General features: G+C 40.1%; 1 protein-coding gene across 1 annotated transcript; it reads right to left on the reverse strand.

Moving 5' to 3' along the window:
* Positions 1-7,945: 7,945 nt before the first annotated feature.
* pou4f2 (POU class 4 homeobox 2) lies at positions 7,946-11,561 on the reverse strand. Its single transcript, XM_034900013.1, has 2 exons — positions 10,697-11,561; positions 7,946-10,352 (listed from the first exon to the last, which is right to left on the reverse strand). The coding sequence occupies exons 1-2, from the start codon at positions 10,901-10,903 to the stop codon at positions 9,420-9,422; spliced, it is 1,140 nt and encodes a 379-aa protein (XP_034755904.1). The 5' UTR covers positions 10,904-11,561; the 3' UTR covers positions 7,946-9,419.
* Positions 11,562-12,533: the final 972 nt, after the last annotated feature.

Raw genomic sequence — 12,533 nt, forward strand, 5'->3', positions numbered from 1 at the left:
ACCCACCACTTTCTATGCATTTGAAGGGACAAGATGCATTTTTACAACTTTAAATTCTGGGAGCACGAACCTGAGTCGACAAGACCAGAACATTTTACAAGGAGAGAGAAAAAACTGTCAACGTAGCAGAGTTAATAGCAATTATGACCATCTGTTTTTAACAAAGTGTATCATAAATCTGGAACATTGATATCCCACACTGCACTACATCCGTGTACAGTAAATGGGTATCTGCATAATGTGCAGAGGGTAGTGTAGTGATTTGTGGCTCACACAAACTGAGGAACATAAAAAGTGAGATGAACCGACATAAAGCACCGTGTTAGGGAAGCTTTGGAAACTTATAGAGCGTCACAATTATTAATCATTAACAAGGCGAGGTCCAAAGTGTGTAAAACAGTCTAATGGCATATTGAGTATATGTGATTTTTGTCCTCTATAGCCTCGCTTTCTGTATCCTAAAACCCTGTGCAGTTTACATCAACCACAGAGAATTGACATGATTCAAGTTTAACAATAAATAATGATTTATTGTGGATATTTAATATTCTTGCTGCTTTGCCATCCTGTTCTTCGTGTCCGTGACTTTTCAGGAATTCCCCATTCAAAGCCCATTATAAAGTCGGATTTATTTAATAAACAAAAGTTGGCTAATTTAATAATGTATCATGATGTTAAATATGATAGCATACTAGTAGTTAATGTATATTTAATAATGCAAATCTTTTAATTAGCTCAACCCCATCTCCATGCAGGTAATCTCCAGTGTATAGTGTTTAGTATTTATTAGTGTTTAGATGCCTACTTGGTTCTGCCTCCACACACTCTGACACACCTCTTTCTCCTATTCATCCAAAATAATTCTAGTTTGCTCCTTTTATTTTCCAAGTTGTCTCTATAAGATATTGATATAGCAGCAATCAAACAAATACACCACAAGTTAAGGCCTCAAACTGTGTCAGAGCAAAATTGTGGATTCATTTGACAAAAAGTACATTGCTGGACAGCAGCTTCAAAAATGCTAGAGCATAACCTCCATGGATTATTAATGGGGCCATCAACAAGGCAGTCAGTTAAGACTGTTTCTGTCATTATGGAGGTGTGCCCACTGAATCACACGGCTTAATAATTGCATATTGTTTTGATACCATATACCGTATAATGTGCATACATTACATAATGCTTTAGACAGATTTAATCCGATCATACTGTAGGTCTTTGTTTGTGTTTGGCTTGTGAAATTGTGTGTGTGTTGTGTGAGTGTGTGTGTCCTTATTGGTGCTTTGAGATGCATAGCCATTGAGGCCATAATTTAGTCCATTATGTCCTCTGGTTTGCAGTCGTAGCCCCAGGCCTCTGGCACTGAACGTTGTGTCATTTGCTACCAACTGGGTTTTTGATGAGAGTGTGTGACCTAGACGCCTCATCCCTCACCACTGTCTCATTCCCTTTATTTACATCTGTCTTTAGCATTCTAATTACTCTCTTTATTGCTTTAGCCCGGAGGAATCTGTTATACTGGAGGGGGGGGAAAAGACTAAGGACACTGGAGTTTTAACCAATAATAAAGCAGCATAACTCCCATTACCCAAAGGCAAAGATTGGGCCTGTGAGGGTCTCCTGTTATGGACTGTGGGCAAGATAACTATGGAAAGCCTTCTCAGTACAGGGTTTACATGCACTGTCCCGTTTGCCTGATCTGTTGAGTGCATTTCAAATGTTTGGTTTCACGACAGTCTTACAAGGTCAAAAGAAAACTGGTTTTCCTGATAATAGGCAGTTTTATAGATGTTTCTGGTAATGGGATCACATTGTAAGCAACCATTTAATTAGACTTTAGTCAATTGATAGTTTTGCCTAAATGGATTTAGTGTGTATAATTTGAACCACATATTCTCACACTAATACTGTGCATTGTCTTTTAGTTTCTAATCATACCTAAAACAAGCTGGATGCACATTCAGTACATTGTCCCCTCAATTTTTGTTGTTAGAAATATATATCTATATATCTATATATATATATATATATATATATATATATATATATATATATATATATATATATATATATATATATATATATATATATATATATATATTACTTTTAAATGTTTTGTCCCTTCCCACAGAATTTTATGAAATGGCATCTAGAGCAGCCACAGCAGTCTTTAATGAGCTCTCAACTTTAAAGACTTGAAGGATATTAACAAGCTGCTTGACAAATGGTGCTTAGAAGCACATTAAAGACGCAGCTAATGGTGCGCATAATGACGGCTAATTTTCGATCAGATATAAATTAGAGCCCCCAACAGTTATTTGCCTTAAGGACTTTATGTAAATGATTCTGTTCTGTATAAACTGAAAACTGAGAGAGTGAGAGAGAATGAGGGGGGGGAGAGACTAGCACTCCTTGTGTGTATGATTAATAGATCTGCAACAGAGCACGGCTGTCAAAACCCAATGAGCACACATCCACCAGACAGCTCAACCACCTTCTCATTAAGGTCCAATCTCTACAAGGTCTACAACTCACTCATTTGGAACACCAAAACCGCCTCTGAGAACGAGCGAGTGTAAAAAGTTTGAGTGTGTTGCAGAAGGATAATCAGGTGAAAAGGGAATGCAAGGAGGAGACCTAGCCGTTCATAAACGTGTACACCCATCCGATGTTGTTAAATATTTGATGGCTGAAGGCACTTTGATGCCATCAATTTACACATTAGGTCATAATGCATAACCGAGTACACATGGTGTGACTGAATTAAATGGCGAACACATTTAGTTAATAGCTTATATATTCACACACATTATAAAGAATCCACAGATTAAGATCCGTCATTCTGATGTCAAAGGTCCTGGTGCATGTTTCTGTATTCCTTCTACTTGAAATAGCACCGATGCCCTGATTTGATCCTTCTTAGCAAAGGTAATATATATATATATAGTTATATAAATGAAAAATGTCTTTAACATGAATATTTTGACACAGTTATGAGCCAGATAATAATTGACAGAGGGTTGGAATTTTGTACCAAGCAAATTACAAGGGAGTTCAATTGTATTACATGTAAAACACTTTAAGAAGAATTTTAATTAAGAATTGTGGAATAATCAAGATAAAGCTGGATATAAGATTGTCCTACTTTAATTTGTTTTTGCTGATCAGTCTTAAGGTAGCTATGCTTTTAACTGGACGTGTTTCAGTGACACAGAGTGTTTATGGCGTTAAAGCACGGTGTGATTTTGTGACCAAAGGATTGACACCTCTTAAAAACTTAATTAGTTATTATTGAGGTGATTCTTAAGATGATTTAAAGACTTTTAGTCCATACAATTCAGTGACTCAATATGACTTTTAAAAATAAAATGAATATGGAATGTTGGAAGGTAAAATGAAATGGGAATGGCATGATTAAATGATCCAAGTTATTCTATTTTGATGAGCATTTGGTTCTCATCATGTACATTCTTCTTAAATTGACTGTCTTACCTTTCTGGATAGTAAACTGCTGGTTCAGATTGTAAAAGGTCTGGTCCATTAAGCTACAGTTAACATGGAAAGAGCAACAGTTTTAATTATGGATGGATGTTTTTGACGTTTCTGACCTCAAACAAGTCTAAACACATAAGCGCCAAAGGACAAATTCATTCTAATTGATTCTAATAAAATGATGTCTGCAAAATACTTCTCGGTGAATGAAAATAATGTAACTAGTGTTCCTCACACTCCCCTAGCTGTAAGAAAAAAGTATTGCATAAGGTTAATAATAATATTGGCGGGGAGAGAGGTCTGTTTCTAGCCCATCTTTATGTTTCTTATTGTTACACCACTACAAGACTTGGCAATAAACCGGATTCTGATTCTCATCAAATTTCATTTTTCACAATAATCAATTTTAAAATAATCTTCATTAAAATAAGACGTCATTCACAACACAAGGTGTTCCCAGTCCCATTTTTTTGGACTGGACTTAATGTTGAATTATTTACTATTATCTACTAATATTGATAAAGCCCACTGGCATCCAAATTTCTAAATTTACTGAACACACATAATCTGTCCTTGATAAAGTCTTAAACACGCTGGCCATGTTGGAGATGGCTCTGTTGCAACAGTCTAGCAGGGGTGTAGACAGTATTCCCCCTCAAGCAAAACCATTTGAATATTCATTTAGATTCATGTTGAAAAATAAAAATCCACAAACTTACACAAAGGCATCAACCCTGGATGATAAAGAACAATCTACAAAAACCAAGAATTATAATGCTCAAAATACATTTGGTAATAGAATCATTCTATTCTATTATTATAGAAACTGAATGAAAAAGCTCTGGGGGAAAGGTAGAAACTCGGTAATGCATCCAAATCCTTATTGTGGTGGCAGCCACATGTCAGGGGTGACTGTGGCCTCCCAGCATCCCCCTCGGATCACGCCCCCGAGCTATTTTAGTAATGAAGGCTGTAAAACGTTTCCAATGGCATTAAATTGACAGGGACTTGTTAGTGTTTTATTTTTAATTTGCTTTAGGAAATCACATATTTTTTGATTTGTATTGAAAATTTCAAAATGTCAGTAAATGCTAATTTATCAGTATCTTAAAGTTTTGTTTCGATTCAGACTTTGTACAAGTAGCACCTGGAAAACCTGGATTTGTAGGCTATTACTTGACTTGAAAAAAAATATGCGACGTTAACTGCGTTTGAATACGTCGATGTCATACATTTTTAATAAGAAAGGAATTCTTGTCTATATGCGCGTTTCCAATGTTTCAAGCAAATACATTTATTTTGTTTCACATTTCACATTAAAAGTTGGACAGCCCAGGCCTTTTCCTTAAACTAGGAGTTTTTTGAACCCTAGAAACGCATAACTAAGTTCTATTTCTGGCTAACAATGCGTTCATTTTTTAATCTCACATTGCAGAAAGAAATCTCTCACATGGTGAAAGCCAGCATAAATTCGATTTTCAGAGTTTCTAAAAGTAGGCCTAATGTTGTCACGTCTTAAATGAGTAGCGACGGAATCTCCAAACTTTAGTTTGACCAGTTCAGGCTGGTGTGGATTTCTCCTGTATGTAACACAGTAACTGCTCCTGTGGTTTAATTAACAATTCAGCCCTCAATCCGCGTAAAAAGCGAGAATTGTTGGATGTTTTGCATTGGTAAAAAGGAACATATGCCTACTGTATTTTAACTAAAAGTATGCCCACCCCTGGCAATAAACTCGTCTGTTTATGAGTGTGCACGTGGTTGGTATGTGTGTGCGCGTGCGTAGAGAGAGAGAGAGAGAGCTGTTACATTGGCAGACACAGTGCTTTGCCTCATTTTGCATGCCATCCTAGATCAAAAAGTAGCCCACCAAAATTCTCCCAGCCATCCGATGCTGCTCCATCGATTAGTTTCTGGAAAACACTTAACAAACTAATGGCCATCGATGGCTGATTAATATTGCATTAACAACAACTCATTGGTGACAATATCAAATGGCGATCGCCGGTTAACATTCAAGCAGCCGTCTGAAGGGTGTTGCACAGTATTTTGGCGGCGCGAAAGAGCCGACAAATGATAAATAAAGGGGTATATGCTGCGTCGCGCGTTCAATTCATGGCGTACACTTCGTCTAATGCGAGAGCAGTCGCGTCTTTGAAGGCAGACACTTGGCGTAAATGTACAGTTAAAATATTCTACTCTCGCGTCCCCAGGCGGAGCTCCGACAGTCCCTGGCCTCATTAAATTTTCATCCGTATCCCTGTGAAAGGAGAGGGAAATGTTCACGGGAAAGAGAAAAATAAAACAGAGGGCGTAATTATAACAAAAGGAAACAGCACTGCCCTTTTCGTTTTGTAGAAAGCTCCCACTGTGACGTGCTCTATGTAAGCTACGTTTCAATGTATGGAGCACAGCTGTGTCTGTGGCTTTAAGGTAAACTGTTTGTTTCACATATTTATCATATTCAAAAAAAGACCTTCCATTGGTTTTCATTGTGCTGCTGAGGCCTTTCTTGTGTGTGTGTGTGTGTGTGTGTGTGTGTGTGTGTGTGTGTGTGTGTGTGTGTGTGTGTGTGTGTGTGTGTGTGTGTGTGTGTGTGTGTGTGTGTGTGTGCGTGTGTGTGTGTTTGTGTGCGTGCTTGCTGGGGCCACATTGATTCGCTATCATAGAATCCAGTTCGATTTTCTCCCAATATGAGAAAGTGAAAGCATGCAGCAGCAGTCTGGTTGAGATCTTGGCTGTCTCTCTCCCTCTCTCTCTCCCTCTCTCTCTCCCTCTCTCTCTCCCTCTCTCTCTCCCTCTCTCTCTGTCTTACTGCATAAAGTTAATTTCAATTCCCGATGAGACGCTCACTCGGCAGCCCTCCCTGACCAGCGGTAATTAACAGGGATGGCTAATGACTACTTAACTCGCTCTTCATAATTATCTGGTTTTCATAATTCGATGTGTAATTTAATAATTCGCTCTTATTAACGTATTAAGTGAATGGCTCATTTAGGGGAGATTAGAAGCACTCACCAGGAGCATCTTTTAATTGATGAACCATCATCGCTGTCTCGTTATTAAGGCTCGTTTTGATACTCTTAATTTGTCATGAGGATGGTGGTTGAACATGTTTGGTTTATGGATCAATGTTATGAAGGCGTTGTCTTTCCAGTTTATAGTCATTTTATTAAAAGGTTTTTGTTGGATGAATATTGAGAAGATATATATCTGTCAGGTGAAATTAATTAAAGTATGTATATATTAAAATAAAGAATCCGATTTTTAAGTATTTGGGGAGAAGTAATTGATTGTCTCCCCTGTGACACTTTTATATATTTTAATATTTGTATGATTATGCAAATATAAAAACACTTGACAGGGTAAAAACATTTGTTGCAAACTCGTTTTTGATTGTTGATTAAATATGCTTTTTTAGAATCAATATTTTGTGCAAAATCGCCTTTCTTCTTCCTATAACATGAGCTCCTATGATCAATTAGGAATTATGCAAATGTATTCCAGGTGTTGTAAATAATCAGTGTGATAGTGGGAGACAGCATTCAGGAATGCTAATGTTTGGCTCGTGCAGCCTCTCGGGTAGCTGTCCATGGTGCTGAAACGCTTGCTCAGCGCTCAACAAGCCAGCCCTGAAGCCAGCAACCCCGCTATAGACATGGCATTCAAGATGCTCCTCTCTTCTTCTTTTTTAACCCTCCTCCTACTCATATCGAACCATAACTTCGAACCAAAGCTTTGGCTTCAAAGCCTGCGCGCCCGCGTGCACGAGCGAAGCATGTTTGAGTGTGTATTTAAATAGAGACGGGCACTTTGGCAGGCGAGCTGTTTTTCTGGCGGGCTGACATCTGGCAAGTCTGCGCTCCAGGGACCCATCCAGCTCTCCATAGACCCCCTGATTAGACTCTAATAGAATATTAGCATTTGCTCTCAGGTAAGGCAACAGTGAGTCGCATAAGCTGGCAGCAAGTCGGTGGAGACGCCACGTGTGTCTTTAACATTGATGGAATATAGAGGAAAAGGGGCTCACGAAGGCCTGCTTCATGATTTGGCCTGGAGGAAGACGATGCTGACGCCAAATAGCTGTTACATTATCATTTCAGTTATTCATCTGTAATATTACCTAGGTAGTGGGAGAACAGATTGGGTATAGGGTGGGGGTGGGGTGGTTGGTGGTGTCTTGCCCATGGGCATTGTGGCAGGGCTCGTGGCAGTTTGCAAAATCAAAGCTGACACCTTTTGGTAACGGTAAACACACGTTAGCTTTAAAAAGAAATGGCAACATTTGTAGTCAAATAAGTCTAAAAGTCTACAAAATGTCTTTCCAAAGCTGTGCAGCCCACAGCTAAAGCGTTTCCAGCCCCCTCATCAATAAATAAATAGATGAATAAATAAAAGTATATTCATGTCTGGATGAGTCACATTACACAGTGTAGTCATGGAAAACGTTGAATTAAATGTTAAAGTTTGTTCTTTAATGAAACACATATTGCAATTCAATAATTAAATAAATTAAAATTACATGGATGTAATAAATTAATAGAATTATTTAACCAGGAACCAAAAGCAACATACATTACAGAAATAAGTTACCTCAGCTAAAACAGCAATACAGCAAAAACCTGTACGGATATATTTATGTGCATCGACTGGTTCCAATGAAATATTTACATTGTACACGTATACTTCCATGAAGCTGTTTCTTTTGTCTTCAAGAAAAAAACATTACTTAAACAAGGTGATTTTTAACAAGCAACGACTTCAGAATGATACGCGTATATTTATACAAATAAATAGCAGAAAACATACACAAAATAATTTAAAAAGAGAATACTATCTCATATATATCTCGATTGTACCGTCTCAAATGTGAGAAATCGTAAACTAAAATTTGTGACTGCATATTTTACAGTCGTTTCCCTTTAAACCAGGACAACACGCTTAACTTGCTGTCAGACTGTGATTTTCTCAAAGAAAAACGAGGGGGGGGGAGGGGGGGAATCCCAATAAATATATAATGAAGTAAACATGACCTCACTCAATAAATAGTTCATAAGTTACCGGCCCACACTGGGTTGTAAACTTATTGCAGACGGCAAGAAATCATATTTTTTTAATTGCGAGGTTCTGTGAAATCCGCACGTGACTCACTATTTCGATATTTCCACATACTGAGGCCTAATAATAAACAACCCTACCTTAATCCAAACCCCGGGTATCTTCAAAATAGATCCCTGACTTTGATCACACATGGTAACAAAAATAAGTGGCATTAATTACACATTTAGACACAAAATGAAGTGTGTGACAAGTAAATTATTAATTTACAGAGGGTTATTTGGCAGTAATCTAATATTAGCTTTCAAGACCATGTAGTGTGTTATCCTCTTAATCCCCTTATGGACCCTGACTAAATGTCAGACTGCATCGTCATAAACTCGGAGGGAAAATGTAGCTCATCCTATAAGCCAAAAAATATAAACACCAATAGTCACCAACCAAGTGCTTTGGGTTAAACTAGCCCCGTTGTGTGTAAATAACAAACGCTATTTTCAGTGGGGCTATTCCTGCTAACTCCAACTATAGTCCTCATTTGAAATGAATCATGAATAAAACGAAAGCATAGAGTCCTGTAAGTCATACTGCGTTGACATTAAAAAGGTGAAGCATAGTAATTGTGGAAACAGTGGTGTCTTACTTGCTCTGTCAAACGGTGCTTTACTTGACTCCACGTCTCCCCTTCAGCGAGTACAAGACGTGACTGTGGGTGTTTTTTTTTCAGACATTGTTCAATTTTTTAGGAATTTTTCAAAGTTCAAAGCACAAAGTCATCGATGATTGAAAAAGAAGGTGTGGGGTAGGAAATATGATACAGATCGTCTCTAAACAGTCCCAAGTCTTTCAGTGGGCGGTGGTTTAAAGCGATTTTAGACGCATGCAGAGTATTTCATTCGTTTCTGTTTCTGCCGCTGGTTGCAAAACCAGACCCGCACCACGTTCTTTTTCAGGTCCAGCTTCTCTGCGATTGCTGCGATTTTCTCCGAGGAGGGACGCGGCTGAATGGCAAAATAGGCCTCCAGTGATCTCTTCTCTGGCGCGGCTATCGACGTGCGCTTCCTCTTCTTCTCCGCGCCGTTGAACAACTCGGGTTTGTTAAGTTTCTCCCTGTGTGATTTCTCGGCTTCTTCTAGCCAAGCTTGCAGGATGGGCTTCAAAGCAATCATGTTGTTGTGAGAGAGCGTGAGGGACTCGAATCGGCAGATGGTGCTCTGGCTGAGGGAGCCCACCCCAGGAATCTTCAGGCTGGCTAAAGCTGACCCTACATCCGCCTGGGTAACCCCGAGTTTGATCCGTCTCTGCTTAAACCTCTCTGCGAAGGCTTCCAAGTCCCTTGGATCGGCGTCCACGTCGCTCATGCCCATGTGCTGTTGTAGCCCGTGGGCGTGAGCCATGTTGATGGCTGCCTGATGCATGTGGTTCATGCCCGCCATGTGGGCAGGGTGCGCAGCCGTGGAAACCACCGAGCCATCCGGCCCTGCCATGGCTCCTAGTGTCAGTCCCGGGGTGATGTGGTCCAGCAGGTCCCCCTCCAGTGCCTGGTGAGGCTGGTGATGGTGGTGATGGTGGTGGTGATGGTGGTGTCCAGACAAGGCGGACGGATGAGAAATAGGCACCGAGGAAGAGGAGGAGGAAGACGAGGTGCAGGGGAGAGTGTTCATGGTGTGGTAGGTCGCGTCCGGCTTGAAGGGACTGTGATGTGGAGGGTGGTGGTGGCTCTTGGTCTGCGAGACTATATCCACCGCCGCTAGAGCTTCAGCCCGGGCCAACAAACTCTCATCCAAGCCTCCGAATATATTGCTCTGCAATTGCAAATAGAATGCACACATAGCTGTCAGCAGGGAATTCTCCCTCCACTCCTCGGTTTAAAACATTTCCACAATGTGGAGAAAAAAAAAAGAAATCCACCCCCCCCCCCAAAAAAAAAGGAGCACACAAAACAAGACACATGCAACATCCCAGGTCATAAAAATTAATACGCAAGGCAAAGCCTACTGAATACATAAGTTGAGCAGAGGAAGAAAAAAAAATATGGAGGTGTTGGGTGATTTGCTGTGCAGACATGAAAAAAACATCAAGCAAAAAAAAAAAAAAAAAGTGGGCTGTCAAAATGTGCCTTTAAGCAGTGATTATGCAGAATACGTACCGGTGGGGTTGGGAGACAGGCTCTGCGCATCGCCTCCGAGCTGCTGCCGCTGCTGCTGATGATGGAGTTGCTGTGTCGGGAGGACGAGCAGGACGATGAGGGTGCATTGGAATTGGAGGATGAGGAATGCAACGAGTACTTGGGTTCGGGCAAGCTGGCGTGAGCCATGGCGAAAGGCTGCTTGCTGTTCAGAGACATCATCATCATATTTGCGGGCGATCCAAGCCTCGGCAAGTTCCTTTTAATAAGTTAAGACTCCGCCTCCTCTGTCGGGAGTTGAAGCCCAATTGCTTCGCGGGAAATCTCAAGTCGCTGTCGAATAAAGTGAAGGCTGAAGATGGTCGTCCAACGCTGAAGTTATCACATCTATTTCTTATTACTGGCGGAGGTATGGAGGTGTCTCGTCTGTGTGGCAAATGAGAAAACGCAGGCACCGACAAGCCATGCAACTGAGAGCAGCCGATACCTCTTCCGTTCTGGACTTGAGGCGCGATTGTTCAAAAAAAAAAAAAAAAAAAGAAGAAGAAGAACCTTTTTTTTTTTTTTCTCCTGCAACCGTTTCCACCTTGTATTATATATTTTTTTGTTGCCTTGGATTTTTCTGTGTGTGGCAGAACTCCTCATAGACGACGCCAGAAAAAAAAAATGAAAAAGTTTCTTTCCGTCTCTTAGGATTTCCAAAATACTTCAAGTTTCAAATAATTGCCGCTTTCGTTGACCTGTTTGGCTTTTGTGTGAAAAAGTTTCCGTCTTGAAATGACCGTAAGTGAGAAGTAATGGCGGTGACAGTCTCTGTGCTGTACCTCTTCGACTACGTTGAATGCTGCGGGGACCCGAACTGCCTCTGCTCTGAGGCGAAGGGCAGACTGAGTCTCTCTCCGCCTCTCTCTCTCTCTCTCTCTCTCTCTCTCTCTCTCTCTCTCTCTCTCTCTCTCTCTCTCTCTCTCTCTCTCTCTCTTACACACACACGAACGCACGCATCCCTTCTCTCTCTCTCTCTCTCTCTCTCTTTACAGCTCTCCCAGTCTCTCACCCTCTCTCACACACACACACACACACACACACACACACACACACACACACTCACACACTCCTTTCGGCTGTACCTGAGAAACCCTTTCATGATTTATTATTCTTCATTAGCCTCACCATCACCACCACCGCCGCCGCCGCTGGGGACTCTGCGCATGGGCAGTCTGCGACAAGGCATTTATTTCAAATGACTACTTCTTACCACCAACACCTCGTTACCACCACGTCTTATGAAGTTTGCCGACTTTTCTAATAACGATTTGTTGCAACTGAAAATACGTTATTGTTGAATATGGATAAATGGACTTTAACCTTTGCCAAACAGACAATTGCGTCTCTGATAAATACCATGGACAGCTCCACACCGCTGGTTTAGGCCAGAATACATCCACGTTAATATCGTACAAAGTCAAACTTATAGACTATAACTGTGATTTTATTATAACACCTTAGCCTATGTTAAAAATACAAGTAAATAAAACCCTAATCTAATAGTATTGGCAACTGCTGATTAGTATATTTGATTAGTATATCTGATTATAGTATAGCCTATTTATATCTTAATTTAAGGTTAGCAAATGATTCATATTATCGCTTGCAATTTCTTCTCTTCTTTGTTGCTCTGAACCTTGTATTCATTTTTGGTAGCAACGGGTAGAAAATATGAGAAATATATAACTAAACTTTGTGAGAAAATTACAATATTTTGTATTATTTTGTATTATTTTTTGCATGGTGTGCAAACGAGGCGCAATACTTGAATGACGACAAAGTGGATATTTAAAATAAAACTAGCACCGTTTAA

Source organism: Etheostoma cragini, chromosome 2 (genome assembly GCF_013103735.1).
Source record: "Etheostoma cragini isolate CJK2018 chromosome 2, CSU_Ecrag_1.0, whole genome shotgun sequence".
NCBI lineage: Eukaryota > Metazoa > Chordata > Actinopteri > Perciformes > Percidae > Etheostoma > Etheostoma cragini.

Excerpts from the sequence above, each read along its gene's own strand:
- pou4f2 (XM_034900013.1), bottom strand. The coding sequence starts at position 10,903 with ATGATGATGATGTCTCTGAACAGCAAGCAGCCTTTCGCCATGGCTCAC. Across the intron at positions 10,353-10,696 it reads CCTGTCTCCCAACCCCACCG|AGCAATATATTCGGAGGCTT; the intron begins GTACGTATTCTG and ends TTGCAATTGCAG.